The sequence below is a fragment of the Numenius arquata genome, chromosome 8 (assembly GCF_964106895.1).
Source record: "Numenius arquata chromosome 8, bNumArq3.hap1.1, whole genome shotgun sequence".
In the NCBI taxonomy this organism is placed as follows: Eukaryota; Metazoa; Chordata; class Aves; order Charadriiformes; family Scolopacidae; genus Numenius; species Numenius arquata.
The window spans coordinates 25,322,273-25,348,263 of NC_133583.1; the positions used below are offsets into that span (position 1 = coordinate 25,322,273).

General features: G+C 63.9%; 1 protein-coding gene across 2 annotated transcripts; it reads left to right on the forward strand.

Annotated features, from left to right (window-relative positions):
* Window positions 1-684: 684 nt before the first annotated feature.
* RIPOR1 (RHO family interacting cell polarization regulator 1) lies at window positions 685-25,058 on the forward strand. Of its 2 annotated transcripts, none has more exons than XM_074151355.1 (22): window positions 685-749; window positions 12,073-12,199; window positions 14,433-14,582; window positions 14,869-14,947; window positions 15,253-15,276; window positions 15,760-15,813; window positions 15,924-16,076; window positions 16,164-16,227; window positions 16,311-16,354; window positions 16,567-16,692; window positions 16,900-17,048; window positions 17,270-17,399; window positions 18,519-19,319; window positions 19,767-19,906; window positions 20,283-20,457; window positions 20,603-20,738; window positions 21,320-21,481; window positions 21,581-21,739; window positions 22,093-22,289; window positions 22,401-22,484; window positions 22,696-22,786; window positions 24,108-25,058. In XM_074151355.1, exons 2-22 carry the CDS (start codon window positions 12,099-12,101, stop codon window positions 24,203-24,205), a joined length of 3,117 nt encoding a protein of 1,038 aa, XP_074007456.1. In that variant the 5' UTR covers window positions 685-749; window positions 12,073-12,098; the 3' UTR covers window positions 24,206-25,058. The 2 variants fall into 2 exon arrangements, with proteins under 2 accessions (XP_074007456.1, XP_074007455.1); XM_074151354.1 differs by lacking the exon at window positions 685-749 and adding an exon at window positions 6,235-6,365.
* The last annotated feature ends 933 nt before the right edge of the window (window positions 25,059-25,991 follow it).

Below are 25,991 nucleotides of genomic sequence, written 5' to 3' on the forward strand. Positions count from 1 at the left end.
AGCCCCTCTGCTGTGAGGACAGGCTGAGAAAGTTGGGGGGGTTCAGCCTGGAGAAGAGAAGGCTCTGGGGAGACCTTAGAGCCCCTTCCAGTCCTTCAAGGGGCTCCAGGAAAGCTGGGGAGGGACTCTGGATCAGGGAGGGGAGCCATAGGAGGAGGGGGAAGGGTTTGACACTGAAAGAGGGGAGATGGAGATGAGATGTGGGGAAGAAGTTCTTTGTTGTGAGGGTGGTGAGAGCCTGGCCCAGGTTGCCCAGAGAAGCTGTGGCTGCCCCATCCCTGGAGGGCTTCAAGGCCAGGTTGGAGGGGGCTTGGAGCAACCTGGTCTGGTGGGAGGTGTCCCTGCCCAGGGACAGGGGGTGGGACTGGGTGGTCTTTCAGGTCCCTTCAACCCACCCCCCGCCACCGCCATCACCGGCACCGCCACCGCCACGGCCGTGGCGGTGGCGGTGCCGGTGATGGCGGTGGCGGCAGCGGCGGTGGCTCCTCCCGGCCGCCATTTCCTGCCCCCAAATCACATGGCTCTCCCGCGTTTCCATGGAGAGGGCCGGGGTGGGCGCTGCCAAAGACGAGCCTGCCCCAACTCTTCCCCGCTCGCTTCCTTCGTCGTCGTCCCCCCCCATCCTCCTCCTCCTCCTCCTTCCCCCCCCCCCCCCCCCACCGCCACCCCACCTCCCGCCGCCCCGTTCCATGGGAGCGGAACAAAGAGGGGATGAGGCCGGCCGGCGCCCCCCGCTTCTCCTGGGACATGTGAGTGACACCGCCACCTCCGCCCCCCCCCCCCCCCCCCCCCGGGGTTTTGGGGGGGGTGGGGGGCACACAAAAGAGGAAGGGGGGAGCTTGGTGGCTTTAGCAGCCGGGGGTGGTTGTTGGGGGGGGGACACACGACATGTCGCCGTGTGCCACCCGCCGCGGGGTGCGGGTGGGGACGGGGGAGGACATGAAGGGGGGGGGGGGCTCCTCCGGGTGCGGTGGGGGACGGGGACGCGGCGTCGCTTCTCCGGGCGGGGGGGGGACACACACGACACACACACACACACACCGGGAGGAGTCACCGCCCCGACTGTGGGGATACGGGAGCCGGCACAGCACCCACCACCACAAAGACGCCCGGTGTCCCCAAGCCCCCCGACGGGGATGTGGGGGGGCTCCCTCCGCTCCCGGCTTGGGGACGGGCGTCGGGTTGTCCCTGCCCCTGTCCCCGTTCCCCACCCCCCCACCCCGGGACCGCGGGGCAGGGGGACAAGCAAACAAGGGGGGGGGGGGGGGGGGCTGCCCGGCTGGCCATGGAGGGCTCTGCGGGAACCCGCAGGAGAAGCTGCACCCATCTCCCCCTGCCTTGCACCCAAAACAGGACCCCGGGGGTGGGGTGGGGTGTGGGGGGGTCTCCCGTGGGACCTGGGTGGACCGTGTCAGCTGGGTGCTGCCTCCTCCTCCTCCCGGGTGAGGAGGGGAGGAATGCTCGGAGGAATTAATGAGACAGATCTGGCTTTGTTGCTGGCCCGATCCTCCTATCTCCCAGCCCTCCCCAGCCTGCCAAGAAGTGCTCGGGAAGGCCTACCACCATTAACGCTTTCCCTGCCACCCCCAGGGCTCACATCCCAGGGCCTTAGCGGGTTTTACCCCTGCCAGATTCCCAAAGGAGTCTACCGAGGCCACCGGGATGTCCTGGCCTTCCTATAAAGTCCAAGGACCCGTCTCCTGGCCGGTGGCTGAGGACCAGTCTTGCGGCGTCCCCCCGGGCAGGGCTGGGGCGTGAGGATATGACGCCGCGTTAAATCAGGCGGTGCAGGGCTTGGTGCCGGTGGTGTGTCCTGCTCCCAGCTGGCGGACGTCCCTGACGCGGAGAGGAGCTGGCGTGGTGGTGGCCGAGCCCCTTGTGGAGGAGACGGGGCAATGGGGTCGAGCGTGGGAAGGTGGGCAGGGATGGGGGATGCCGGGATGGGCAGCCGATGAGGTGGGTGTTGGGGCGCAACCGGGGTATAACTGTTGATCTGCAGCGGGGACAGCGGTGGGGACAAGGACATCTCTTCCCAAACCCTTCCTGAGGCTCCTGGCCAGTGCTCCTGCTTTGCCCACCAATTTCCAGCCTGGGGTGCTGTTGGGGGACCCAGGGTGGACACTGTCCAGTGCCTGCTGCTACCCCGAGAAGAGCAGGCAGGGATGTGGGGACGTCCCCCAGGGATGCCACCATGCTGGGCTCTATCCTGCGCCGGTGGCCAAGGCTCGGTGGGCGCCTTGGAGCTGCTGCCGTGGCTCTGACTTCAAGGACGGGACCTGGGAGACCCGTGGTGGGCAGGGAGCTGGCATTCGGGGTCCCCAGGGGACAGCGGAGGCAGACCAAGCCCTGGCTTTGCGTGGGCTGAGGCCACTGCCGGGCTGAGGCCACTGCCAGGCTGGGACCAGCTCCCCGCCTCGTGCTTGGGGGTTATTTATAGGGCTGCCATTTATATCGCTTCTATTTCTGCTGCCGTGTGGGGACGACTCAAGGAAGCGAAGGGGGAGGGCTTGAGCCTGCCCGGATGCAGGGTGCCCGGCCCCTCCGGCGAGGGATGCTGCCGGCGGCGGCCTTGGTGCCAGCCTGGCTACGGGTAGAGCCCTGGCTTGGCACAAGGGCGGCTCCTTCTCCAGCCCTCGGGGCACCAACCTGCAGAAAAAAAGCTTTGCGGATGATCTGCCAGGTTTTTTGTGGAGCTGGCTTTGCCTGTTTCTGCAAAAAAACAAACAAACAAAAGAAGTCAGAGGGGCCGGCTGTGGCACCGTGGTGGTGGTGGTCACCACCAGGCTCTCCCAGAGCAGGACTGGCTCTTGCAAGGCCATACGTCACTTGGTCACTCACCGTGGTTCTCCTTCAAGCCATGATGGTGGGTCTTCTCTCCAGAATTGTCACCTTGTGTGTCCTCCTTGGTGACCCCCATGGCCAGGAGCTCTTTGGCTTCCTCACCAGGCTGGTGCCTACATGCTGGCACTCGCCTCCGCCAGCCTCTTTTGGCCAGCAGTGACTTCTGCTCGCCAGCTGAGGCTGGCCTGTGTCCTGTCGTGCTGTGTTTCCGGTGACATTCCCCGCCATGCAAGGGTGGCTGTGTCCAGGGAGCGCTTGTCCAGGAACAGCCTGAAACAGCTTCTTCATCACCTTGGCCGTTGGTGCTGGTGCCACCAGGAGAGCGTGCTCCTGGGGCTGGGGGCTTCTTCAGGGGCTGGTTGATGCTAGGTGGATACAACCTCGGTGCTGGTGGTCCCAGGGCCAGCAGGGAGCAGCTGGAGAACTTCCCCAGGACTCGGTGCTGGCAGGAACCAGGGTCTCTGGGATGCCAGTGCTGTATCCCATGGACGGCAGGGAAGTGGGAACATCCTCCCGGGGTGTCTGGATTTTTCATCTGCTTGGCCATGGCTGTACACCCGGGTCCAAGCGCAGCTGCCCACGGAGGGGTTGGTTTGCATGGGGTGGGGATGCTGGGGGCAGGTCCCCAGGCCTGGTGAGAGGAGGGCATGACGGGGACACCCCCAGAAAGGGTGCACTTAGGGTGTTACGCCCAGGTCCCTGCTGTGTAGGAGGGATGGAGGCAGCCGTCATGGCTGCTTGTGCCGAGCCCGGGTGGTGGGCATCCAGGGAAAGTCCCCTGAGCTGGGGGGGGTGACCAGCGCCCTGTGGGGGGCCACAGTGCTGTCCCCTTCCCTGCACCCACTCCCTGTCCTTGTCCAGGCCAGGGACAGAGATTCATTTAACTCAATTACCGCCCCGGCCCTGGCGGCAGTGGCTGGGCTCGTGCCCTTCCTCTGCCCTCCTTTGGCAAGGTGTCCCCGAGCTGGCAAGCCCTGCTGAGTGCCGCTCAGGGTGCCAGGGGGTGCTCAGAGGAGATGTCTGGTGGCCCGTGGCCTCCTCCGGCGTCCTCTGCCAGCTTTTGAATGCTCAGCCCCCCACCTCCTGCCAGCTCCCGGCGGTGTCCCCAGGGGGGATGCCCAGGAGGGTGCCGTGCCAGGCAGTTTGCCCGCACACCGGCTGCCCCCCAGGCAGGGCTACGGAGAGGCAGAGTCCCCACGAGTGGCACAGCCTGGCCGTCACCTCCCCTCCAGGTAGGGAAGCCTGGAGGTCCCTTCGCTCCGCGTGGCGCTGGGGAACGCCTCTCCTGCAGCGCCCGGCAGCTTTAGCGTGGCTTTCTCGTTAACCTTTAATGAGAACAAACGAGCTGGCATGGGCCGTCGCTGCGGGCGCCTTGCCTGGCCGTGTGCCGGACACCGGCTCCGCATGGCTGCCGGCATGGCGGTGGCTTTGCAGAAGGCTGGTGGGTGCCGGGGCTGTGCTGGGAGCCATGATTTCCCCCAAGGAGAAGCAGCAAGGGATGAAAAGCCGGGTGGTGGCTCTCTGCCCATGGCAGCCACCGGGTTGGGACCGTACCCATCGGCAGGGAGAGCCGGGGGGACCATCCCATCCAGGCAGGGTAGGAGACATGGTCTTCCTGAAAGTTCTTGGAGGCTGGGGTGGAGGTGGGTCCCTCCTCACCATGCTTTGTGGCGCACTGGGCTTCTGGCTTCCTTCCCTGTGACATTGGCTTGGAGGCTGCAGGCAGGTGGGTGACCAGATGCCTCTGTTTGCCAGTCCTGGGGTGGTTTTTCCTCGGGTGCTGCTCGTGGGCCAGCCCAGTCTCACCAGCTCTTTTCCTCGCTGCTTTCCCAATGGGGCTGGCGCTTGGTGCCCAGCCGGACACCAGAACGAGAGGGTGCCCTGGGTTACAGCTCTCTTTGGTGGCACCGCTGCAAGCCCCAACTTGCCAAGCCTGGCCTCAGAGCCATGTGCATGGGTGCCCATGGTGGGGGAACTGTGCCACCCTACAAGGGACACTTCTCCTTCCTGTGTCCTGGCCCTGTCCCGTGCAGGGATCAGCAAGGAGGGGACCAGCTCTGGGCTGGGCAAGCAGCCCCACAACTGGCTTGCCCTCTGGGGTGTCTGGGAGCACCCCATCTCTCTGAACAGCCCCCCAAGGCTCTGCCCCAATATTTTTTCTTCCCGAACCTGGCCTGAACTTGCTCTAAAAGCAGGAGCAAACAGGAAAGGAGCCCGGGAGGGAGGTGTCTTTTCCTGCCCCGGTGACGTGGTGGTGGCAGCCGGTCCCAGCCTGGATTGGGCTGGCTGCTCCCTCCACCCTCCTCCCTCGGAGCCGGAGGCGGGTGCCAGGGACTCAGGACCAGGACCCGTGCAGTGACCCACAGCGCTGGGAAGGGGGGGTCACATCTGTGCCAAAGGGTCCCCCTGGTTGTTTAGGACATCCGTGTGCTTTCTGGCAGGCAGTTGTGGGGCTGGGAGGCTGGCATGGGGGGCAGGTGGGTCTACCACGCTGCCCCGTGGGTGCAAGACCTCTGGGGAGCGGGGCATCCTCGGTTCCCGTGTGGGAATGGCACCCAGCGTCTTTGGAGAGCCAGCCCTTCCGAGGCTTTGGAGACCCAAACAGCACAAACTGGGGACATCTGAGCAAGGAAACCCTTTTGCCAGCAGCTCCTGGCTGTTGCGGGGTGCCCACGGATGTGCCATGGGGATGCGTGCCATGGGAAGCCCACAGCAAAGCCATGGCAGTTTTATGTATATATATATTTAAAAAATCAAATCAAAACAAAACAAAACAATGTAGAAGCGAGCAGCAGGGCTGCCGGGACTGCTGCCGCAGTGGCGTGAGTGTGGGCTGCCTGCTCTGCCCACGGCTTTGTGCCTGCCCACAGCAGAGCCCCCAGGGATGGGGACGAGGGGCTGTGCCTGGAGCATCCCCCCCCCCCCCAGAGCAGGGACCAGCCTGGGGACAGCAGTGCAGTCGGCAGGGCGGTGTTTGGTGGCCTGCCCTGGGTGCTGGAGGGAAGGGGGCCTCTGAGGGGAGCGGTCTCATGGCGGGGAGGGTGGCATGAGGCTGGCAGGGCTCGGAGGGGACGCTGCGGTCCTGAGTTTGCACCACAGTGACCTGCAGTGTGGTCCCCTCCCCTGCGCCTCAGTTTCCCCAGGCGGGTGGCATGGAGGGAAGGAACGGGACCGAGCCGTGCTGTCCCTGCTCCCAGGGTGGCCAGTGCTGGTGGGGTCTCCTCCTTCCGAGGGGGATGGAGGTCCTTCTGTCCTCCTGTCCTCCATCCTGACGTCTGTCCCCAGCCCTTGAGTCACGGCCTGGGCTGCGGCGCTGGGCAGTGATGTCAGCCCTCGGGCAGGGGAAGTGTGGGAGGAGACTGCTGCCCCGGGGGGGAGCCCCCCCAGCCCCCGCACACGGGCGGGTGGACGGACGAAGGGACGGACGGCATGAGAGAGCAACAGCCGCCCGCGCCGCATGGGACGCTGAGCCCAGCCCGGGGGGGACGTGCTGCCACAGCCCGCCATGAATGGCAAAGCAAAAGGTAACCGAGCGCCAGCAGCACCGGGGGGGCTCCGGCAAACATCGTTAACTTGGGGACCCCCAGCTGTTTGAGGCTCCCAGGGTGACGTAGTCGGGCTAGCAGGGGGCTTTTTTGGGCAAGGGGCTTCCCTGAGAGGAGAGCTCTCCCTGCCAGGGGCTCCAGGGACAAGGGTACTCGCCACTTGCAAGGGACACGGTTGTCACCGTGGCGTGTGGTGACGCGGTGCCCGGGGCAGGATAGGACCCGCCAGCCGCTCAGCCTTGCTGCTGCCCGCGCTGAGAACCCGGGCTCTTCATCTCAAGGCAGGAGATGCCCCCAGGTGTCACAGCAGCAAGGCTTTCCTTGGCGAATCAGGTTTTCTCCCCCTTGTACCCGCCATATATTGTGCCAACGAGGACAAACAGAGCCCGGCTCTGTGTCGAGCATCCCTGCCACGGCCACCCCAGGGGACCTGGGCAGAACAGGGGGTCCTGGGGCTGCTTCTCGCTGACAGGGACCAAGTTGCTGGGGCAGGTGGGGGCAAGGGGGAGCTACTGGTACCCAGCAGAGCATCCTGGAGGTGAGAAGGGGGGGCAGGAAGCTACCGGTACCCATCCTGGAGGTGACAAGGTACGGCCAAAGGTGGCATGCGGCACCTTCGCAAGGTTATGCCAACCCCAGGAGGATCCTTCCAGAGTATCACAGCCCCTCTGAGAGGGGTCACAGCCCACTGTGCTGCCCCTGGCCAGCACGGAGGTGAGCTATGGGCCCCCAGGCCTCCAAAGCCAGGGGGATCCTGGCTGGGTGCTCAGTCTGTGCCTTCCGTGGTGGGGGACCCACTTCACTGGGACCCTGGTGGGTCCTGGGCTGGTTCTCAGGACCTGTTCTAGAAAACGGGTTGGGCTTGAGCTTAGCCAGACACCGGGGAACTCCCCGGCCCCGGTGGGGTGGGGTGGGTCCTGGTTTGGGGCTTTCATCCCCTTCTGGCTGCGAACTGGGAGCCGATGGGATGGGTGGTGGGGTGGGAGGCTGTGAGGCCCCCCCCGGAGGGAGCCGTCCGTGAGTGTCTGCCTGCGCCGTGCCCTGCCCTGCCCTTCCTCGGGGACACTCCACGGGGTAAATAAGCACTTCCTCCAATTCTTCCCATTCCCAGCTCCTTCCCTTTCCTGCCGCCCTCCCACTCGGCCCAAGGAGCCAGCCGGCCTCCTGTAGCCCCGAGGGGGGATACAGCCACCATGTCCCCCCCACCACGGGGCCGAGAGCACCCAGCACCACTGCCATGAGCACCCAGCACCCATGCAGACCCCTGCCCACGGCACCCAAACTGCCATCCCCTGCTCCTGGCGCCTCATGGCTGGGAATTTCTCTCTCGGGGGAGCCATAGGCAGTCAGGATGCCGTTCGCCAACTCATCCAACTCCCCAAAAAACCCAATTTCCCTCCTCGCCGGGCAAGGAGGAAGGGGGGCTGCCTGCCTGGAGGAGAGGCAGAGCGTGGAGGAGGTCAGGGAAGAGGTGTCCCAGTCTCCATGTGACCAAGGCAGCGTGGCATCAGTCCCCGGATGCTCTCGTCCTGTGTGCTGGGGAGGGACGAGGGGCGATGGGAGGGAAGAGCTGCTCCAACCCACGCCAGGAGCCGGCCAAGGGCCGTCCTGGGGCCGGAAGGGGCTGCTGGGGGGGAGGCTGGGGTACGGGCTTGGGTTATGGCAGCGGGGACGCAGCTGTGCAAACAAGGATGCAGCGCCTGGGCTGGAGGGAGCCGTGCCAAGGGGTTGAGTTCACAGGCTCCCAAGGTCAGCCCCGCCGTGCACCCAAGGGTGCCGGGAGCGGGGAGGGGGGTGGGTCATGTCGCTGGGGTGGGGTGGCAGGACCCCCCACTTGCCACAGACACCGTGGGCGGGATGGACTGGCCCGTGGCCATCGTGCTGTGCCCTCGTTGGGGGACACCGGTGCCTGGGGAGGTGGCCGCGGTGCCATCGGTGTGGGGGCCACAGCCCAGCCCTGCCAGCCACTCCTGGGGACGCCCCTCGGGTGGCTGGGGGTGCAGCTGGCTGGTCGTTGGTGCTTCTCCCTGGGGTGCTGGGTCGGCCACCCCACGTATTGCTGGCCTCCAGTAAGTGACATTACCGGAGAAGGTGGTCAGGGCTGTGGGGCTCGGGGGGAGCCAGTTTGGGGCGTCTCCAGCCAGGGCAGTGTTGATAAACCCGCCGGATCGACCTGAGGCTGGTGTCTGGAGTGTCGGAAACAGAAACCAGCTGGGACCAACCCAGCCGGTTGGACTGCCCCCTCTGCCGCTCCGACCAGCATTCTTGGCATCCCAATCATCTCCAGAGCACCGGGCGGGCGGGCGTCGAGTGAGGAGCCAGCCGGCGGCCGGGCTGGTGAGCCCCGGGGTGGGCAACCCCGACCCCCGCCCCGGCCACACCGGCTGCTCACAGCTGGCTGCTCTGGCCCCACGGGCAGCGCCGGCCGGGGACAGACGAACGGACAGATTCCCTGGATTGTGTTTTCTACGCCGGGAGAGCTGCTGGCAGTCTGCGGCGCAGGCACGGCAAGGTGAAAAGCTTGGTGGGGAGGTTGCTTCGTTAGTACCGAAGCTCTAATTGAGGGCAGAGGGCGGTGGGGCTGGCAGGGACCTGACCTTTCGGGCAGGATCTTTGGGGCAGGACCTCTGTGGCTCCTTCTTGTGAGAGGGAGGGTTGTGCTTTGGGCTTAGCCCATGGCAGGGACACGAGTGTGGCGGTGCTGTGCCCGGTGCCAGCCTCCTGGTAAGCCTGGCATGGGGGCTCACCACCCTGGGTGAGATGCGGTGGCCGGTGGCCCCTTCCAAGCGTGCCCCGGGCTCTGGTCCCCCGCGGTACCAGGTACCTCTTATCTCGGTAATGTCAGGAATGCACCACGCCGGGCTCTTTTCCTCCCTCCGCTGTGAGCCAAGCGTGCCAGGAGCGGAGACCCCACATCCTGCCTGCCCTGCCTCATGCAGGCAGCGCTGCCATCTGGCACCGGGCTGGTTGCCCACGTGTGCCAGGCTCGAGCATCCTTGGGGCTCCCGGGGCATCGGTCCCACAAACTGGGGTATGGTGTCCCCCTCCTCGAAGGAGGTTTGGGGTCCTGGCAGAGGAGCTGGGCTGCAGGGTGCCAGGCCTGGGGACGCAGGGTGGCATGGCAGACAGGCTGGCGCTGGCAGGACCTGGCAGTGCCCAGGGCCAGGTGCTGGGCTCACTGGTGGCAAGTGCTGGGGCTGAGCCGTCCCTTTGACCCTTTAGGTCTGCACCCACCCTGCCGGTGGTCTGGCCTCCTGGTGCGGTGCGTTGCAGGGGGGTTTGGGGGAGAGCTGGGTCCCTGGGCTGGGGCAGAGGGATGTGGTGCTGCCAGCGGACACCGCTCATGGCACTAGTCCCTGTGCTAGTGCAGGAGCCTCAGGTGGCTGCTGGAGTATTTAAGGGGTCAACTCTACTGGGGAGTTGTGCTGGGGCATTGGTCCACAGCATCCTTCCCCCCTGCGACACCCGCGGCATCCTTCTCCCCTGCGACAGCCCCGACATCCTTCTCCCCTGCAATGCCCTCAGCATCCTTCTTCCCTGTAACGCTCTCAGCATCCTTCTCCTCCACAGCACCCTCAGCATCTTCCCCTACAGCACCCCGAGCATCCTTCTCCCCTGTGACAGCCCCGGCATCCTTCTCCCCTGTGATGCCTTCAGCATGCTTCTTCCCCTGCAACGTCCCCAGCATCCTTCTCCCAGGCTCCTGCCTGGGTGACCCTCCTTAGAGCCCCCCTCCCATGTCCCCAGACAGTAATGTGGGCTGGAGAAGGATGGGCTGGCAGGGCTGTGCTCACCCCATAGGAGCTGTGATCTGCCCCACTTGTGGAGAGCCCCATCGTAGGAGTGGTGGGTGCTTGCCCTATAGATGAGCCGCTGTCAGTCCCAGCAAGCACCTGTGCCATTGGCCTTGCTCGCTCAGTGGGGAGCAGATTAAAGAGCCCTGCAGAGGGTAATCTGCCCAGGCCTTGCAGGTCAGCCGGGCTGCCAGGGATTACAGCTCCTCCTAATGAGCTTAATTGGGACAGTGTTGTCCTGGAAACTGGAGGGACTGGCACCGAGATAACGCCGAGGCAGTGGCACCCACAGGGCGACTCTCTGGTCCTGGGCTGGGACCCTGGTGCCCAGAGGGGACCAGATGGACCTGCTGCGTCCTGGCTTCATTGGGATGATGGTTATCAGCGGTGGCTGGCTTTGATTCCAAACGGCTGCGGCTCATCTCTAGCGCTGTGAATGCCCGGCCCCAGCCTGGTGTGCGGGGAGGTGATGGCGTGGCTGCGGGGCGGTGGGGACCACAGCGCCGGGGGCATGGCAGCTGGTGGCCGAGCAGGTGCGTGCCGCGCCGGGATGCTTCCAGCTGGCATCATCAGCTGGGAAGGAGTGGGAATGGTGGCAATGTGGTGGGACCCCCGGCAGTGTCTGCGTCCCCGTGCCGTCCCTGGGCTGCTGGGGCCGGGGGCTGTGCTGGGGCAGGAGGAAAGGCAGAGCAAGCCCCTTAGGGAGTGCGGGGTGTCTCTGCCTGGCATTAGCTTGGCTCCATCTGCCAACCGGGGAAGCTGTGCATCCCTAGGACCCTGCCTGGTCTTCTGCAGCAGGGTCCGTGACTGCCGGGCACTGTGTGGGCTCATCCCCGGCAGCTCCTGGCTCCCCAGCCCGCAGCTCGGCTCTGGGGGCTGGCAGGGACAGGGGGACCAAGTTGGCATCAGAGGTGACCATCAGGGGTGGAGTATCCAGCAGCCTGTGCCCTGCTCCTGCGGCTGCCCTGCGGGCTGGGGTCCCCTGTGTACCCCCCAGCATTGCCAGGAGGAGCCCCGGGGTCCCCTGCTCTTTGCCCCGGCCAGGGCTGCGGCAATGCTTCCTGTGACCCAGGGTGACAGCTGGGTCGGGGCCCCAAAACTTGGAAATCTGCTCTGTCCTGGCTGGCATCGACTGCACCGGCCACCGCGGGGAGAGGCAGGTCCCAGCAGTGTGTTCGGGGCTCCTAGCACCCCCTCTGGTGCTGCCAGGAGCAGAGGACATGGCTGCGGTGGCCATGGGGCTGGACACGTGCTGCCTGCGTGGACTTTCCAGGGTCCGGCAGGGAATGGCTCGGCCTTTCCTTCCCCGATGCAGAGCTCCTGGTGAAGCTGGGGACTTTCCGAAGTGCTTTGTTGTCCCTGGGTTTCCCTCTTGGTTGCCAGAGCGAGCGGAAGCAAGCATGGAGACAGTGAAGGGCTGGGCGTCCGGGTCCGGCCCCCCGCCCTTCCTGCCCCTGCAGTGGTGGCACAAGTGACAGCGGGACAGGGGACGAGTCGGGGTTCAGGAGGAGGTGGCAGGAATGGGGCACAGCGGAGGGCTTGCCATGGTTGTGTCTGGGATGGGCCACAGTAAGCGTTGGGCATCAGCCCCTTCCTTTGGCTCCCAGGGGGCCGAGCTGGGACGTGTCCATCCGTCTGTTCCCGCCGAGTGCTCACAGTGTCCGGAGCCCTGCTTCACCCAGGGCAGGGTGACACCATTGCTGGGGACAGCATGGGACCAGCATCCCCAGTGCCACCAGGAGCATCCTTGAGGGAGGGAAGGCTTCCAGCCCGTGGGTGTCGTAGCCACCCTGGCCCTTGGGTGCCGTTCCCATCCCAGTCTCAGCGGCAGCCCTGCCTGAGTGTGTTTCCCCACCCTGCTGCTGGTGACACCGCTCTCTCACGTCCCCCAGGGAGGCCCTCCAGGTCACACTCAACGATGTCACTGTCTGTGCGCCCGCAGCGCCGAGTCCTCGTCACCAAGATCAATAGGAGCCAGTCCTTCGCCGGAGTGAACTCGACAGCCGACCGGCCCTTCAGGTAGGAGATGAGTGCTCATGCTGCCTGCCACCAGGGACAGGGACAGGCTTGGGCGTGGTGGCAGGACCTGCTGTGCATCCTGAGGCATCTTCCCAACCCGCTGTCCTGGCATCGCCCTCAGGGACCTTTGTGGTACCCGTGGGATGTTGCAGGGGGGGCTGCAGGGAGCATCGAGATGGGAGACATCACCCCAACTCTCCGCTGTGCCATGTCCCAGCTGCATGAGGACCCTGCAGCCCCGTGGCTGCTGTCACCAGAGCATCGAGGGGGCAGGTGTAGCTCACCCTCGTTCTCCAGTCAGCTCTTAAGGACTTCCCTGTGACCATCTCATCCTGGTTAATGGGTATGGTGAAGGAGCTGGGGTGGCTTTTGAAGCGGTGTCTCGATGGTGTTGACCTCCTGCGGCGGCTGGTTTTGGGATTTGAGGGCTGACGTGAATTAGGGTTTCCTCCGGGTCACTTCAGACCTGTTGCTGAAAGGTTTTATTGGCTGCCCATCAGCTGCGTTGCGAGGAGCAGCTGTTCCCTCCTCATCCTCTCTGGCTGCTGGTGATGTTACGGTCCCATGGTACCCTTCCTCTTCCTCTCTGCTGAACCTCATGTCAGTGAGAACTGCCCCATACGCTGCTCATCCCTGCCACCCTCCTCTCCACTGTCCCTAGCTCCTGGCTACCCTCTTGCCGGTGGTTCTCAGGACATGGGCACGCCATGGCTTTGCGCTGCAGGACTTCAATGCTCTTAATCCCTTTTCCTAGCACCCAGCCAGGCTCCTCACCTCCCAGTGCACCCACTGGTGCCAGGGGAGAGACATCACTCAGCCAAAGGGCTGGGGAGAGCAGCGCCAAGCTGCCTGGCTGTGGGCCACCTTCACTGGGTGGGCACAAGCCCAGGTAGAGCCTCCCCATGCCTGGGAGTGGACCTCCAGCCCTGCTTGGCTCTTGTCCCCAGGTCTCGTCCAGCCTCTGAGCCAAGAGACATGCTCCAGGGCACCAGCACATCATTGGATCTAAGAGTGCCCGTAAGAGCTTGCTTGGGGGCAGGGAAGAGGGAGGACTTTTGGATGCCCACTGATGGAGAGATGCTTGTGGGAGATGTGTCCAGAGGCCCTGGAGGACAGGAATGAGGAGGGATGGTGGAAATCAAGCGCTTACCCATCTCTCTGGCTTGGGAGGAGGCCAAGACATTCATTTCCCCTCCACCAATGATTCGGGGAAGTCTTTTGGCCGCTCCTGCAAAAGAGCGGCACAGGATGGGAGGTCCGGCCTGGGGCTGGGAACCGAGGAGCCCATGGTGTCTCCTGGGTGCCAGTGGCGCGACAATGAGTTGGAAGGAGGAAGGGAAGAGCTGGTCTGAGTGGGGCGTTGGTGGCTGGGCTGGGGAGCAACTCCATTGCACAAGGCAGGAAGGGTGGTGTTTGGGTCCCATGTGCTGGGTCAGCATCTCTTCAGGTCCCCAAGGCAGCAGTGGGGCAGGTGGAGGTGATGGGCAGCTGGCAGCTCCATACGGCAGGTTTGGTGACATCTGGGGAGGCATAGCATCAGTGAGGATGTCCATGCCCCATCTTGCTGCACTTTGGGATGGGGTGACAGTGCTGCTTGTCCCTAGGATGCTCCCTTGCTGGGATCCCTGCCTGTCGCTGGGAGCTCATGGTGGCAGGACAGCAAGCTGATGGTGGCATGTGTCACCCTGCCACAGCGCCCAGACCGCAGGGGGCATCTCCATGGCCCTGGCCACCTGGGATGCTGGGGATGGAGCAGAACACGGGCCCTTTGGGGAGTGGCCAGGGCTGGAGGTGTCCCCACGGGCACTCCAGGAGCACAGTTTGGCTGCAGCTGGTGTCAGCTCTGTTTGCCTTTGCTCCCCCTGACCAGCGCATGGGACCCACAGATCTCCTCAGAGGCTACCCCAGCTTCTTGGACCCCCACCAGCTTTGTGGGTTTCTCCTTGTCCTTCCCATGGCTTTGGGGCAGCCGAATGCATCGAGGGGGCTGCAGACACCCAGGGCAGGCAGCACTACCTGGCCTCATGTCCCCATCTTGCCTGGCCCCGCTGGCCGGTTAGACTAGCTGCTGGGGAGTCCTGGGAGAGGCAGACAGGTCCGGGCAGACCTGGCCTCCATCCCAGAGCTCCTTCTTGTCTCAAGAAAGGGTGCCCAGCAGGCTGGGGCACCCAGGATGACACTGGTACTGTGTGCTGACCCCAGCCGCCCCAGTTTTGCCTGCCTCTCTCCCCAGGAACCTCTCACCCTTCACCCCCACTGTCTCCCGCAAGACTGGCTCCAGGGTCAGTAGGATGTTCTCAATGTCCCACAAATCGCCACCACCCAAGGTGCCTCAGCCCAACCGCCTGGACGAGGTGTACGAAGCTCTCAAGAAAGGCCTAACGTAAGTGCTGGGGCTTCCCATGGCTGGGTGAGGGGCACGGGGACAGCTTGCCCTGTGGGTTGGGGTTGGCAGGTCTCTCCTTGAGACAGGGGACCAGACAGGGACATGCTAGGTCTCCTGGGCACAGTGTCTTGGGGTCCCAGAGTGGTGTGGGGTCCCACATCCCACCACGTCCCATGTAGAGGCACCTGTGGGCCCCAGATATACTGGGTTGCTGTGGGCTGTGGGTGACAGGAGCCCTGGGCAAGGTGTCCCAGCCTGACCCCTGTGGTGTGGTTGCCCCCAGAGCCTACCTGGAGGTGCACCAGCTGGAACTGGAGAAGCTCAGCACCCAGATACGTGAGTCAAAGAGGAATTCGCGCCTGGTGAGTCTTGCTGGGAAGATCCTTTGGGGCAGACAGCCAGGGTTGTGGGCAAGGCTGTGGCAACTTGTGGTCCATCTGTGCCCCAGGGCAGACCTGCTTCTGTTGGGGACATCAGGGCCCAGCCCGGGCTGTGGTGCTGGGCTACACGTGGCTCCTGTCCTCCTGTCGTCCAGTCTCCAGCCCTGGCTGGGTGCTGCATGTCCCCGCTGACGTGCTAGGGGTGGTGGGTGTGCGATGTGCTGGGTCCCCTTGGGTGGGCAGAGCTGGCTTTGTGCTGCATTTTATCTCTCTCCTCTCTCCTCCAGGGCTTTCTCTACGATCTGGATAAGGTAAGCGGGATCCATGCCCTTATCCCCGTTGTCTCCCCTCATCCTCGTGCCAGGGATGTGCTACTGCCAGCCCCTTATCCGCTTGCCTGCCCCTCAGTCCCCTGCATGTGGGGTGGGATCGGGGCTCTGCAGGCAAGGTGAGTCTGGGCAGGGGATGAAGCGGAGACGGGCAGGAGCTTGTAGCCCGCTTCTGGCAAACAAAAGCTGTGGTTGGGCGAGTGCTGAGCCTGGGTTAACTCTGAGGCTGGGAGAAGAGCACCCAAGAGCTTGGCCTGTCTCCTGTGGGGGACCCTCCAGAGCAGGGGAGGCTGGAGGATGCTGCAGAACCTGGGTGCAGGCACACCCGGCTACCATCCCAGGCAGGGCTGGTGACCAGGATCCATCCCAGCCACAGCCCGGGCACGCAGCAGGGCACATCCTGACCCACAGCTCCTCTCTGGAGGGCTTGGGCTGCCTCTAATGCCATCTCCTCTGCTTTTCCAGCAAGTGAAGTCCATCGAGCGCTTCCTGCGTCGCCTGGAGTTTCACGCTAGCAAGGTGAGAGCTGGGGACCCGGGGGTCACGTTGGGTCTCCCTGGGTACAGTGCCGGGATGGCCGTACTGTCCCCTGCCCTGCACCTCACTGCAGCTCGGGCCTGTCCTTCTAGATCGATGAGCTCTACGAGGCTTATTGCATCCAGCGGAGGCTCCGTGATGGAGCCCACAACATGGTCAAGGCTTACAGCACGGGCTCACCGGGCAGCCGGGAAGCACGTGAGAGCCTGGCCGAGGCCAGCAAGGGCTACAAGGAGTACACGGAGGTGAGGCCACTGGCTTGGGGTTGGCTGGTAGGGTGCTGGGTCCCGTGGGTGGCTGCTGATGGGTGCTGTGGATCTGTCTGTCCCCAGAACATGTGCCTGTTGGAGAACGAGCTGGAGAGCCAGCTGGGCGAGTTCCACGTCCGGATGAAAGGTAACCGCGTCCCGCTCCATCCCTGCCCTGCTGCCTGCCTGCCTGCCCGCTGCCTGCTGACGCCCCTCTGCCTTCTCTTGCAGGACTGGCAGGCTTTGCCCGGCTCTGTGCTGGTGACCAGTATGAGGTTGGTGGGGCTCTAGGGGTTGGGATCTGCTCTTCTCCTGCCCTTGGTCCTTGGGGTGCCTGGGGGGGTGTACGTGGGCGCTGGCATGGAAGCATGTTGCAGGGTGGTGGTGGGTGGCAAGGTTCCCTGGCCGTGCCCGGGGACGCGCAGAGAGCACCCACCACCCTGGGGCGGTGTCTCCCTCATAACCCACCACCCCTCTACGTCCCCAGATCTTCATGAAGTATGGACGGCAGCGGTGGAAGCTGCGGGGGCGCATCGAGGTGAACAGCAAGCAGGTGTGGGACAGTGAGGAAATGGTTTTCTTGCCCCTCGTCACCGAGTTCCTCTCCATCAAGGTACAGTGCAGAAAGGGGCAGGGATGGTGTGGAGCCACCCTGCACCCCAGCAGGGCTTCCCTGCAGGACCTCACTTAAACTTCACCCTCACTGGGGTGGAGAGGAGGCCATCTGGTGGTGGTGGCATCCTGGCACACAGTGTGGATGCACACAGCATCTGTGCAGTCCAGGGCTTTACCTTCTCCTCTCCTCCCTCTCCTTCCCCAGGTGACGGAGCTGAAGAGCCTGGCCAACCATGTTGTGGTGGGCAACGTGTCCTGCGAGACGAAGGACCTCTTTGCGGCTCTGCCCCAGGTAGTGGCTGTGGATATCAATGACTTGGGCACCCTCAAACTCAGCCTGGAGGTGACCTGGAAGTGAGTACCTCGGCAGGCATTTCTGGTAGCACATGACGGGGCTGGGGACGCCTGGCACGGTCTGGCAAGAGGTGGCCTCTCCTGGGCTCTCTCCCATCCCAAAGCTGGGCTGCCAGAGCTGGACTGGATGGCATCCTGGTGTCCTGCTCGCTGCAGAGCAGGGTTGAGATCTGCCCCTCAGGGCTGGCACACACTCCTCACCTTCCTGCTGTCCTCCTCAGCCCCTTCGACAAGGACGACCAGCCCTCAGCAGCCAGCACTGTTAACAAGGCTTCCACGGTGAACAAGAGGTTCTCCACCTACAACCAGAGCCCGCCCGACACGCCATCCCTGCGGGAACAGGCTTTCTATGTAAGTGTGACACCGGGCAGGGCTGCTTGGGTGAGGGGGTCAGTGTGGCGACGTCCCAGAGGGTGGCACGGCTTGGGGACAGGGCTGGGCAGCTCTTCTCCAGCCATACGGCCATGGCTCCCTGGTACCGGCCGCTCCTCCTCCCGTGCTCACAGCTCCTCTTCTCTCTGCCCAAGAGCCTGGGGCGGGCGGCCGACAAGCATGGGTGGTCCTTGCTGGACATCTTTCGGGAGACACTCTTCGAGAAGCTGTCTCAAAGCTGCTCCTGCGGCGACGTCTCCTCGGCCGAGCTCGGGAGATGGCCGCAGCAGGGCCGTGTAAGTGTGAGGGCTGGAGCCGGCCAGTAGCTTAGCCCAGCGGTGTGGCCATCCCCCGTTAGCCGTAGCTCCTTGTCTCCTACTCACTAGCCCTCGCTGATGGCCAGAGGCCTGATCCTGCCAGGCCGGGGCCTGGGGAGACATTCCCCAAGCTGGGGGAGCCTCTGTCCGCGTGCCCTTGTGCGAGAGCTGGGCACTAGTGAGTAGAAGGCTTGTCCGTGTCCCTGCACTGGTGGCGTTGGTGTGCTGTGCCGTGGCATTGGCGTAGTGCTGGTGGGACGGTGCTGGTGTGACACTGCTGGCGTGGCACCGGCGTGATGCTGGCGTGGTTGCTGGTGTGATGCTAATATGGTGTTGGCGTGGCCAACGTTGGCATGGCCACTGGTGGGATGCTGGTGTGATGGTCGGTGCTGTCCCCCGTGAGCTGGTGCCATGGCGGGTGGTGTCCTTGGCTGGACATGTCACACGCCATCATGGCCGGGATGGAGCTGCCTGCTGTGCCGGGGAGCTGCTGGCACCCCGGGGCTCCGGGGTGTGCATGGCTGGGCCTGGGGAGCCAGACTCCCCCCCAACCATGGCACGGGGTGCAGGGCTGGAAGGGGCAGCCATGGTCTGCCGGGTCCTCCCCACCCGTCCTGCTGTGCCAGCAGAGCCAAGGCATTGTGGCAATGTGGCAGCCGGCACCGGTGGTCGCACTGGCCTCGCTGCCCTCTGGCTCCTGTCCCCGGTTGAAGGGAAGGTGGCCAGAGGAGCAAGGGCGACAGGAGGGTCTTGGCTGACACCATTTTGCCCCCCTCCCCAGAACATGCTGCGGCGCCAGGAGGAGCTGGAGAACGGCACGGCCTGGTCCATCTCCTCTGAGTCCTCGGACGACTCCTCCAGCCCCCAGCTGTCCGGCAGCTCCCGCCATGCCGCCCACAAGCCCATCGTGCAGCCCGAGGTGCAGGCCTCCGCCCCCGCCATCGAGATCTCCTTCTCCCAGCAGCCGGTGGAGGCCGTGGCCGGTGGCGGCGATGTCGGCATCCCCCCCTCCGGGAGCCAGCCGGAGGAACCAGGCAACCGTAAGAAGGATGTGGTGGCCAACGGGCATGTGCCCTACTCCCGGACTCTGAGCCACATCAGCGAGGCCAGCGTGGATGCCACAATGGAAGCCAAGGCTGCGGAGGGCCCCTGGGAGCCCGCACCCAGTCCGGAGGACACGGAGATGGGCGAGCAGGACGTGGACCCTCTCCCCGGTGCCCCAGTGGCCGTGGCAGGGCAGGACAGGGGCGCCGAGGCCAAGCCCCGTGCCACCGCGGCGTGGGCCACCACCTGCGAGGCAGAGGCCGGCGCGGACGAGCCGGTGCAGAGCCAGGCGCCGGCACGGGGCGGTTGCGGCTCCGGGGTGATGGCGGCGCTGGCACAAGCCCCTGTGGAGGAGAGGCCCATCCCGGCCTCGCCGCTGGCTGCCACCGTCCCTGAGGTGCCGCGGGGGAAGGCGGTGGATTCAGGTCTGGAGGAGGCTATTGGCCTCCTGGGCTCAGCCCTGGATGATTATCGGGGGCAGTTCCCGGAGCTGCAGCCCCTCGAGCGGGAGCTCAAGCACCTGGAGGAGATACTGCTGGTGAGGGGCTCCCGGCGGTGCCCAGGGACACCGGGGATGGGGCCGTCTCTGGTAGCAGGGACAATGGGGATGGGGCCATCCCTGCTGGCAGTGCCCAGGGACAATGGGGACAGGGCCATCCCTGGTCACAACATTCAGGGACAATGGGGACAGGGCCATCCCTGCTAGAAGTGTCCAGGGATGAGGGTGTCAAGGGCCATCCCTGATAGCAGTGCCTGGGGAAAAGAGAGATGGGCCCATCCTTGATGACAGTGCCCAGGGACAACGGGGACAGGGCCATCCCTGGTCACAACACTCAGGGACAATGGGGATAGGGTCACCCCTGATGGCAGTGCCTGGGGACAAGGGGGATGGGGCCATCCCTGCTAGCAGTGCCTGGGGATACGGGTGGCAGGGCTGTTGTGGCTGGTGAGCCAGGATGTGACGCCACCATGCCTTCCTCCGCAGCAGAAGCAGGGCGTCTTCCTCAGCCGAGCCTCCAGCATGAGCCTGACAGTGGAGCACGCACTGGAGAGCTTCAGCTTCCTCAACACCTCTGACATGGAGGACTCGGAGGGCTCTGAGGAGGAGCCTCTCCACGATGAGAGGTGCAGAGCGGGGCTCGTGAGATGGGGTGCGGGGCAGGATGTGGCCCTGGGGCAGTTGGGATGGGGGGTGCCCAGCTATCCTCGGGTTCCCAAGCCTTAGACCAGCCCATCACAGCTCAGAGCCGGGTCCAGGTCAAGAAGCAGCAGGATGCGGCCCTTCTGGTGGCACAGTGCTACCCCGCATCGCTTCACGGGGGCTGTGCTGGGGGGCAGCCCCCATGCCCTGTCCCCCCAGGACTTGCTGCTTCACCCAGCCCTGACACCATGATACCGTAGGTCCTACAGAAACTGCCCAGCGTTGTCCCTGTGGGTGGGGAAGGTCTGGGTCCAGTTTTCCCACTGTGACCCGCTGCTTCTGTCCCTCCCTGGCTCGCAGGAGGGCTGGGAGAGCCCGGCGCGGCAGCAGGGCCCCCAGCACCGGCGAGACAGGGGGAGACAGCACCGGCATGTGCAGTGGCTCCGAGGCCAGCACCGACCCCTTGAGCACCGGCAACGAGTTCCTGGATAAGGCCCTGGTGCTTCACCTCAACAACTGCAACCGCCTGCTGCTGGTGAGGACAAGGGCTGTGGCGCGGTGGCGCGCGGTGACAGGAGACATCCTGGGGAGGGACGCCCTGGCATGGAGGCTGTGGTTGGTCTAGGAGGGGTGGGGGTGAGCTCCGTCCCTGAGGTCCCCGGTTTGGCTGTGTTTTGCAGAAGCTGGGCACCTTCGGTCCCCTGCGGTGCCGGGAGATGTACGCCCTGGACAGGCTCATGCGGGAGGCACAGGTGCTGGAGATCGTGTGCCAGCTGACAGAGGAGCGAGCGGGAGCCGCCGGCTCTGCCGCAGAAGGTAAAGACAAACAGCTGAGGGGGACCGTTTATGCCACCAGGTTGGCCACTGTGCTGTGACAGGCCGAGAGAGCTGGGGGTGTTTTCAGCCTGGAGAAGAGAAGGCTCCGGGGAGACCTTGGAGCCCCTTCCAGTCCCTCAAGGGGCTCCAGGAAAGCTGGGGAGGGACTCTGGATCAGGGAGGGGAGCCATAGGAGGAGGGGGAAGGGTTTGACACTGAAAGAGGGGAGATGGAGATGAGATGTGGGGAAGAAGTTCTTTGCTGTGAGGGTGGTGAGAGCCTGGCCCAGGTTGCCCAGAGAAGCTGTGGCTGCCCCATCCCTGGAGGGGTTCAAGGCCAGGTTGGAGGGGGCTTGGAGCAACCTGGTCTGGTGGGAGGTGCCTCTGCCCAGGGCAGGGGGTGGCACTGGGTGGTCTTTAAGGTCCCTTCCAACCTAAACCATTCTATGATTCTATGATTCTATATCCCGGGGATTGCGCGGGGCCCAGTCCTCCCGTCGCTGGCATGGCCTGGGCAGCAAGGGGCTGTTGCAGCCGTGCCCCCCCGCCCCGGGGGGTGCTTGACAGCAGCTGTCCCCGCAGTGGTGCAGTTCTCGACACGGAAGGAGGGTGTCCTGCCCCTTTGGGACAGCTGCGTGGAGGCGCCCAATGTCTACACCTGCCCCGTGGAGCGGTTCCTGCAGGTGCTCAGCACCCAGTACACGGCACCCATCAGCGAGCGGCACCCTGGCCTGGCCGATGCTGGTGAGTGGGCGCACAGGGGGTGTCACTCGGTGACCAGGAGCCCCACAGAGGGGTGGCCACGGCCGCTGCACACCCTGACCCCGGCACCTTTTCCTGCAGTGTGTGTGAAGCTGGTGGAGGACGTGCTGAATCGGCGGCTGCCCCGGCGGCCCGGCAGCGTCCAGGGCGAGCAGGTCACCATCTTCCAGTACTGGAGCCACTTTGAGTCCCTCGGCACCCTGGTGCTCGAGACCTATGTGATGGAGCTGGCCGAGGAAGGTGGGTGCCCTCCCACCTTCCCTAGACCCTGGCATTTGGTGGTGGCCCACCACCATAGGGGATCACCCCACAGCACCACCATGATGCCCTGGGGCATCACCCAGAGGCTCAGCCATCCTTGGGGTTGGGCAAGTAGGTCTGATCTGGTGCACGCTGCCTTCCTGAGCACCCTGGGTCCGTGCCGTAGGTCCTCAGCGTCTTGGCTTGGGTGCCCCAGCAGCCCCATGCATTGGCACCCTGCGTGGGGGCAACCTCTTGCCTGGCATGGGTGTAGGGTGCCCAGGGATGGGTTCCTGGTGGCATCAGGAGACATGTGGGCAGTGCCACTGGGCTCAGCCGGCGTTTCCCCGCAGCGCTGCTGGCCCAGAACCTGAACTCGGACGACCAGGACGTGGTGCTGCGTGCCCTGAAGCGGGTGCCTGAGGGCCGCCTGAAGAAGGAAGGGCTGAAGGCCCTGAGCCTGCTCCTCGTAGAGGGGAACAGCAAGGTGGTGAGCGCCGTGTCGGCCCAGCTCCGCAGCCTGGCAGAAAACCCCCGCTTCCGCCAACGGGTACGTGCTGGGCAAGCAGGGGATGAGGTGGGCTAGTGCCACGGTCCCCAGGGTGCTGACCACCAGCTCTGCCGCGGGCGGTGGCACTGACCCCCTCGTGTCAACCCCCAGGCTCTGGTGTGCTACCTGGAGCAGCTGGAGGATGAGGAGGTGCAGACGCGCGTGGCTGGGTGCGCAGCGCTGGGCTGCTTGAAGGTGAGAAGGACGCGGGGAGGAGGCAGCAGAGTCCGGATACACCTGCAAGAGCCTCCTGCTCCTGGGAGAGAGGAGCTGGGGGTGCCCCCAATGCGCTGGAGAAGCAGGAAGAGACAGGGAAATGGGGAGGGAAGGGACAGGACAAGGGACTTTGCTGCAGTGTTGGGTTGTGTTGAGTAGTGCGCTCAGCCCCTTGTCCCTTGTCCCTCAGGCCAAGGAGAGCATCGAGCAGCTGATTTACCTGTGCCAAACCGACAAGGAGCCCGTGCGGGAGGCGGCCAAGCAGAGCCTGATGCTGTGCGGTGAGTGTCCTGCTGCTCCTCTCCATCCTCCGCTCCCTCCCCACCCACCGCATCCCCCACGGCATCTCCCGGTGCCGGCAGCGCCCGCGGGAAAGGGGCTGGTCCCTCTGGCTCATCGTGCCCCAAGCTCTGCCGGGCCAAGAGCAAGCGGGCAACAGTGGCCAGGCGTCCCGTGGCCACAGAGCGCTAAGCCTGGTTGTTATTTATTATTTGCTAGACGGCACTGAGAGAACCATCTGAGTGGGGTTTCTAGGCCTCCAGATCGTGGCAGCTGCTGCACAGGTTGGGACACGTGAGCCGTCCTCGTCCCCCCCGCCTTGTCCCCACTCCTGCCGCTTTGCTCACGACTGTCTCCGTCTTAGAGCCTGTCAGCCACGTCACTGTTTTTGGAGTCTGTGTGTCTTGGTTGTTCATAGAGCCCATCCCCGTGGCACCCTGGCACGTGTAGACGCCTCGTGTCCCATGTCCCAGCAGATTGTCCGTGTCACCACCTCTTGCTGAGGATGGCCGCCGCGGGCAGATTGGCATGCGGGGGGTGGCCAGGAGAAGGTCTTGGAGCCAGCTTGTAGCGTGGATGTGCACATCCCTGTGCCTGCCCGGGGTCCTGGGGAAGCCCTCGGGATCCTACAGGAAAGCTGGAGAGGGACTTTTGACAAGGGCATGGAGTGATAGGACGAGGGGTAACGGCTTTAAGCTGGAAGAGGGAGATGGAGATGAGATCTGGGGAAGAACTTTGCTGTGAGGGTGGTGAGAGCCTGGCCCAGGTTGCCCAGAGAAGCTGTGGCCGCCCCATCCCTGGAGGGGTTCAAGGCCAGGTTGGAGGGGGCTTGGAGCAACCTGGTCTGGTGGGAGGTGTCCCTGCCCAGGGACAGGGGGTGGGACTGGATGGTCTTTAAGGTCCCTTCCAACCCAAATCATTCCATGATTCCATGACTCTATGATCCCCATGCCAGTGCCTGCAGATGTGCACAGCTGTTTGAGATGCTGGAGCTGGCACAGCCCTGAGCCCCAGCCCCTTTGGCCCAAGCCATCATTCCAGTAGCCCAGACGTGGGTGATCCCTGCCCCACATGGGCACGGGTAGGCCAGGCAGCCGAAGAACAGGATTTACAACATCTGAATCAACAGCTCTGGGGGCTTTTTGAGCCAGATCCCGGCTGGGACCTGCCCAAGGAGGACAAGAGAGGTCTCACGCTGTGGCCATAGCATGCCAGCTCAGCTCTGCTGGGCATTAGCCACATTTCCCTGGAAGAGCTGGCTGCGGATGGGCAGGGGACAGAGCTTCTGCAGTTGGGTTCCCTGACCATGGTGTGTACTTGCAGGGGAAGATGGTAAATCCGCTCACCGGCGGCTGGAGGAGACCCTGGAGAGCCTCCCAAGGATCTTTGCACCAGCCAGCATGGCCAGTACAGCTTTCTGAGATGCCACGCAAAGCCACCCGCCATCCCTCAAGAGCAAAGGCACTGGCTGGGCCACCTGGGCTTGCACGGATGGTGGCCAGCCGGCGGCTCCGGGCCGCACACCGCAGTATTCCCCCCCGCTGGGCAGCTCGCCGCGGCCGCACACTGCCTTACGGAGCACCGCGTCCCCCACCACCCGGGTGCCACCTCTCGCACCCCCCGGGCAGGGGGTGGAATCTCGCTGCACATCTCTGATCACTATTTAATACACACGGGGAGGGGGGGTGCCCACCCTTCCTGCCTCCGCCCTCCGCTGCTGGGACCGGAGCAGCAGGGAGACGGGATTTCTCTGCCTCCTCTTTGCCTTCCTCTTGCTCGTGGGCACCTGCCCTTGTTCCCGGAAGGACCTGCACTTTGGAAACCACGGCCGTTTCGTTCCAGGGGGAACTGCTGCCCTTTTGCCACCTGGAGTTCCCCAAGGACTTAAATAAAGTGAAATACGAGATATTAATATATTCTGCTGGCGTTTCTTCTTTCCAGCTCCATGTGCTCCTGTCCCTCCCTGGCCGTGGCCGTAGGGAGCGTAGCCAGGTGTGGCCTTTCCTGCTCTGCTGGGAAGCGCTGGGGAAGGCAGGGGCAGGAGGAGCGACAGAGGGACGGACAGACGGACAGACAGAAGCTGCCACCCTTTTTTTTTTGTTGTTGTTGTTGTTGTCGTTGTTTTATTTTATTTTTTATTTACAGATTTTTGCAGAAAAACAAAAGCGAAAAATTCTTTTCTATAATGTCTCTATAAATCTATATATAATGTAATTACAGAGAACAACTAATTTTGATTTTAAACCAGAAATAAAAAAAACCCAAACCTTTACCAAGTGATGCTGTGAGGGTGTTTCTTTGGCCCCACTGCCTGGGGGGGCAGGGTAAGCTGGGGGTCAGTGTAGCTCGTAGGTGGCACGATGGGGGTGACCAGCCCAAGACGCCACCGAAACCAGGGTTGCCCTGGAAAAAGCAACTGTTCCTGGGGCCACCCTGGTTTCTACTGTCTTCTGTACCTTGGTGCGGTGTCTTGTCACCTTTAAACGTCATCTAGACCAAACCCCTGCCTTGAGCAGGGGTATCTTCAACCAGACCAAATTGCTCAGAGCCCCATCCAACCTGACCTTGAATGTCTCCAGGGACAGGGCCCTGGAAACCACCTCTCTGGGCAAGTTGGGCCAGTGTCTCACCACCCTTCCTTATATCTACTCTAAATCCTCCCTGTTTTAGTTGAAACCCCCCCCTGGTCCTGTATCAGCTCTGGCCAACCTGTGCCAGCGCTTGACCATCCTCACAGAAAAAAAAAAAGCTTTTCTGAAGTTGAACTCCAATCCCTGCACTTCAGTTTAAGTTTGGTGCATTGGGCACCACCAAGGAGCATCCGCCTCTGTCTTCTTTACACCCCCCCAGGTATTAATAGACAAGGATAAGACCTCCCCCAGCCTTAATTTTTCCAAGCTAAATGGTCCCAGCTCTCTCAGCCTCTTCTTGTACGACAGCTGCTCCAATCCCTTAATCATCTTAGTTTCTTCCCAGGGTTTCTGCAGCGCTCCAGGCTGGGGGAAGAGTGGCTGGAGATCTGCCCAGTGGAAAAGGACCTGGGGGTGTTGGTTGATGGCCGGCTGAGTATGAGCCAGCAGCGTGCCCAGGTGGCCAAGAAGGCCAACAGCATCCTGGCCTGCGTCAGGAACAGTGTGGCCAGCAGGCAGTGACCGTCCCCCTGTACTGGACACTGGTGAGGCCCCACCTTGAGTGCTGTTTTGGGTC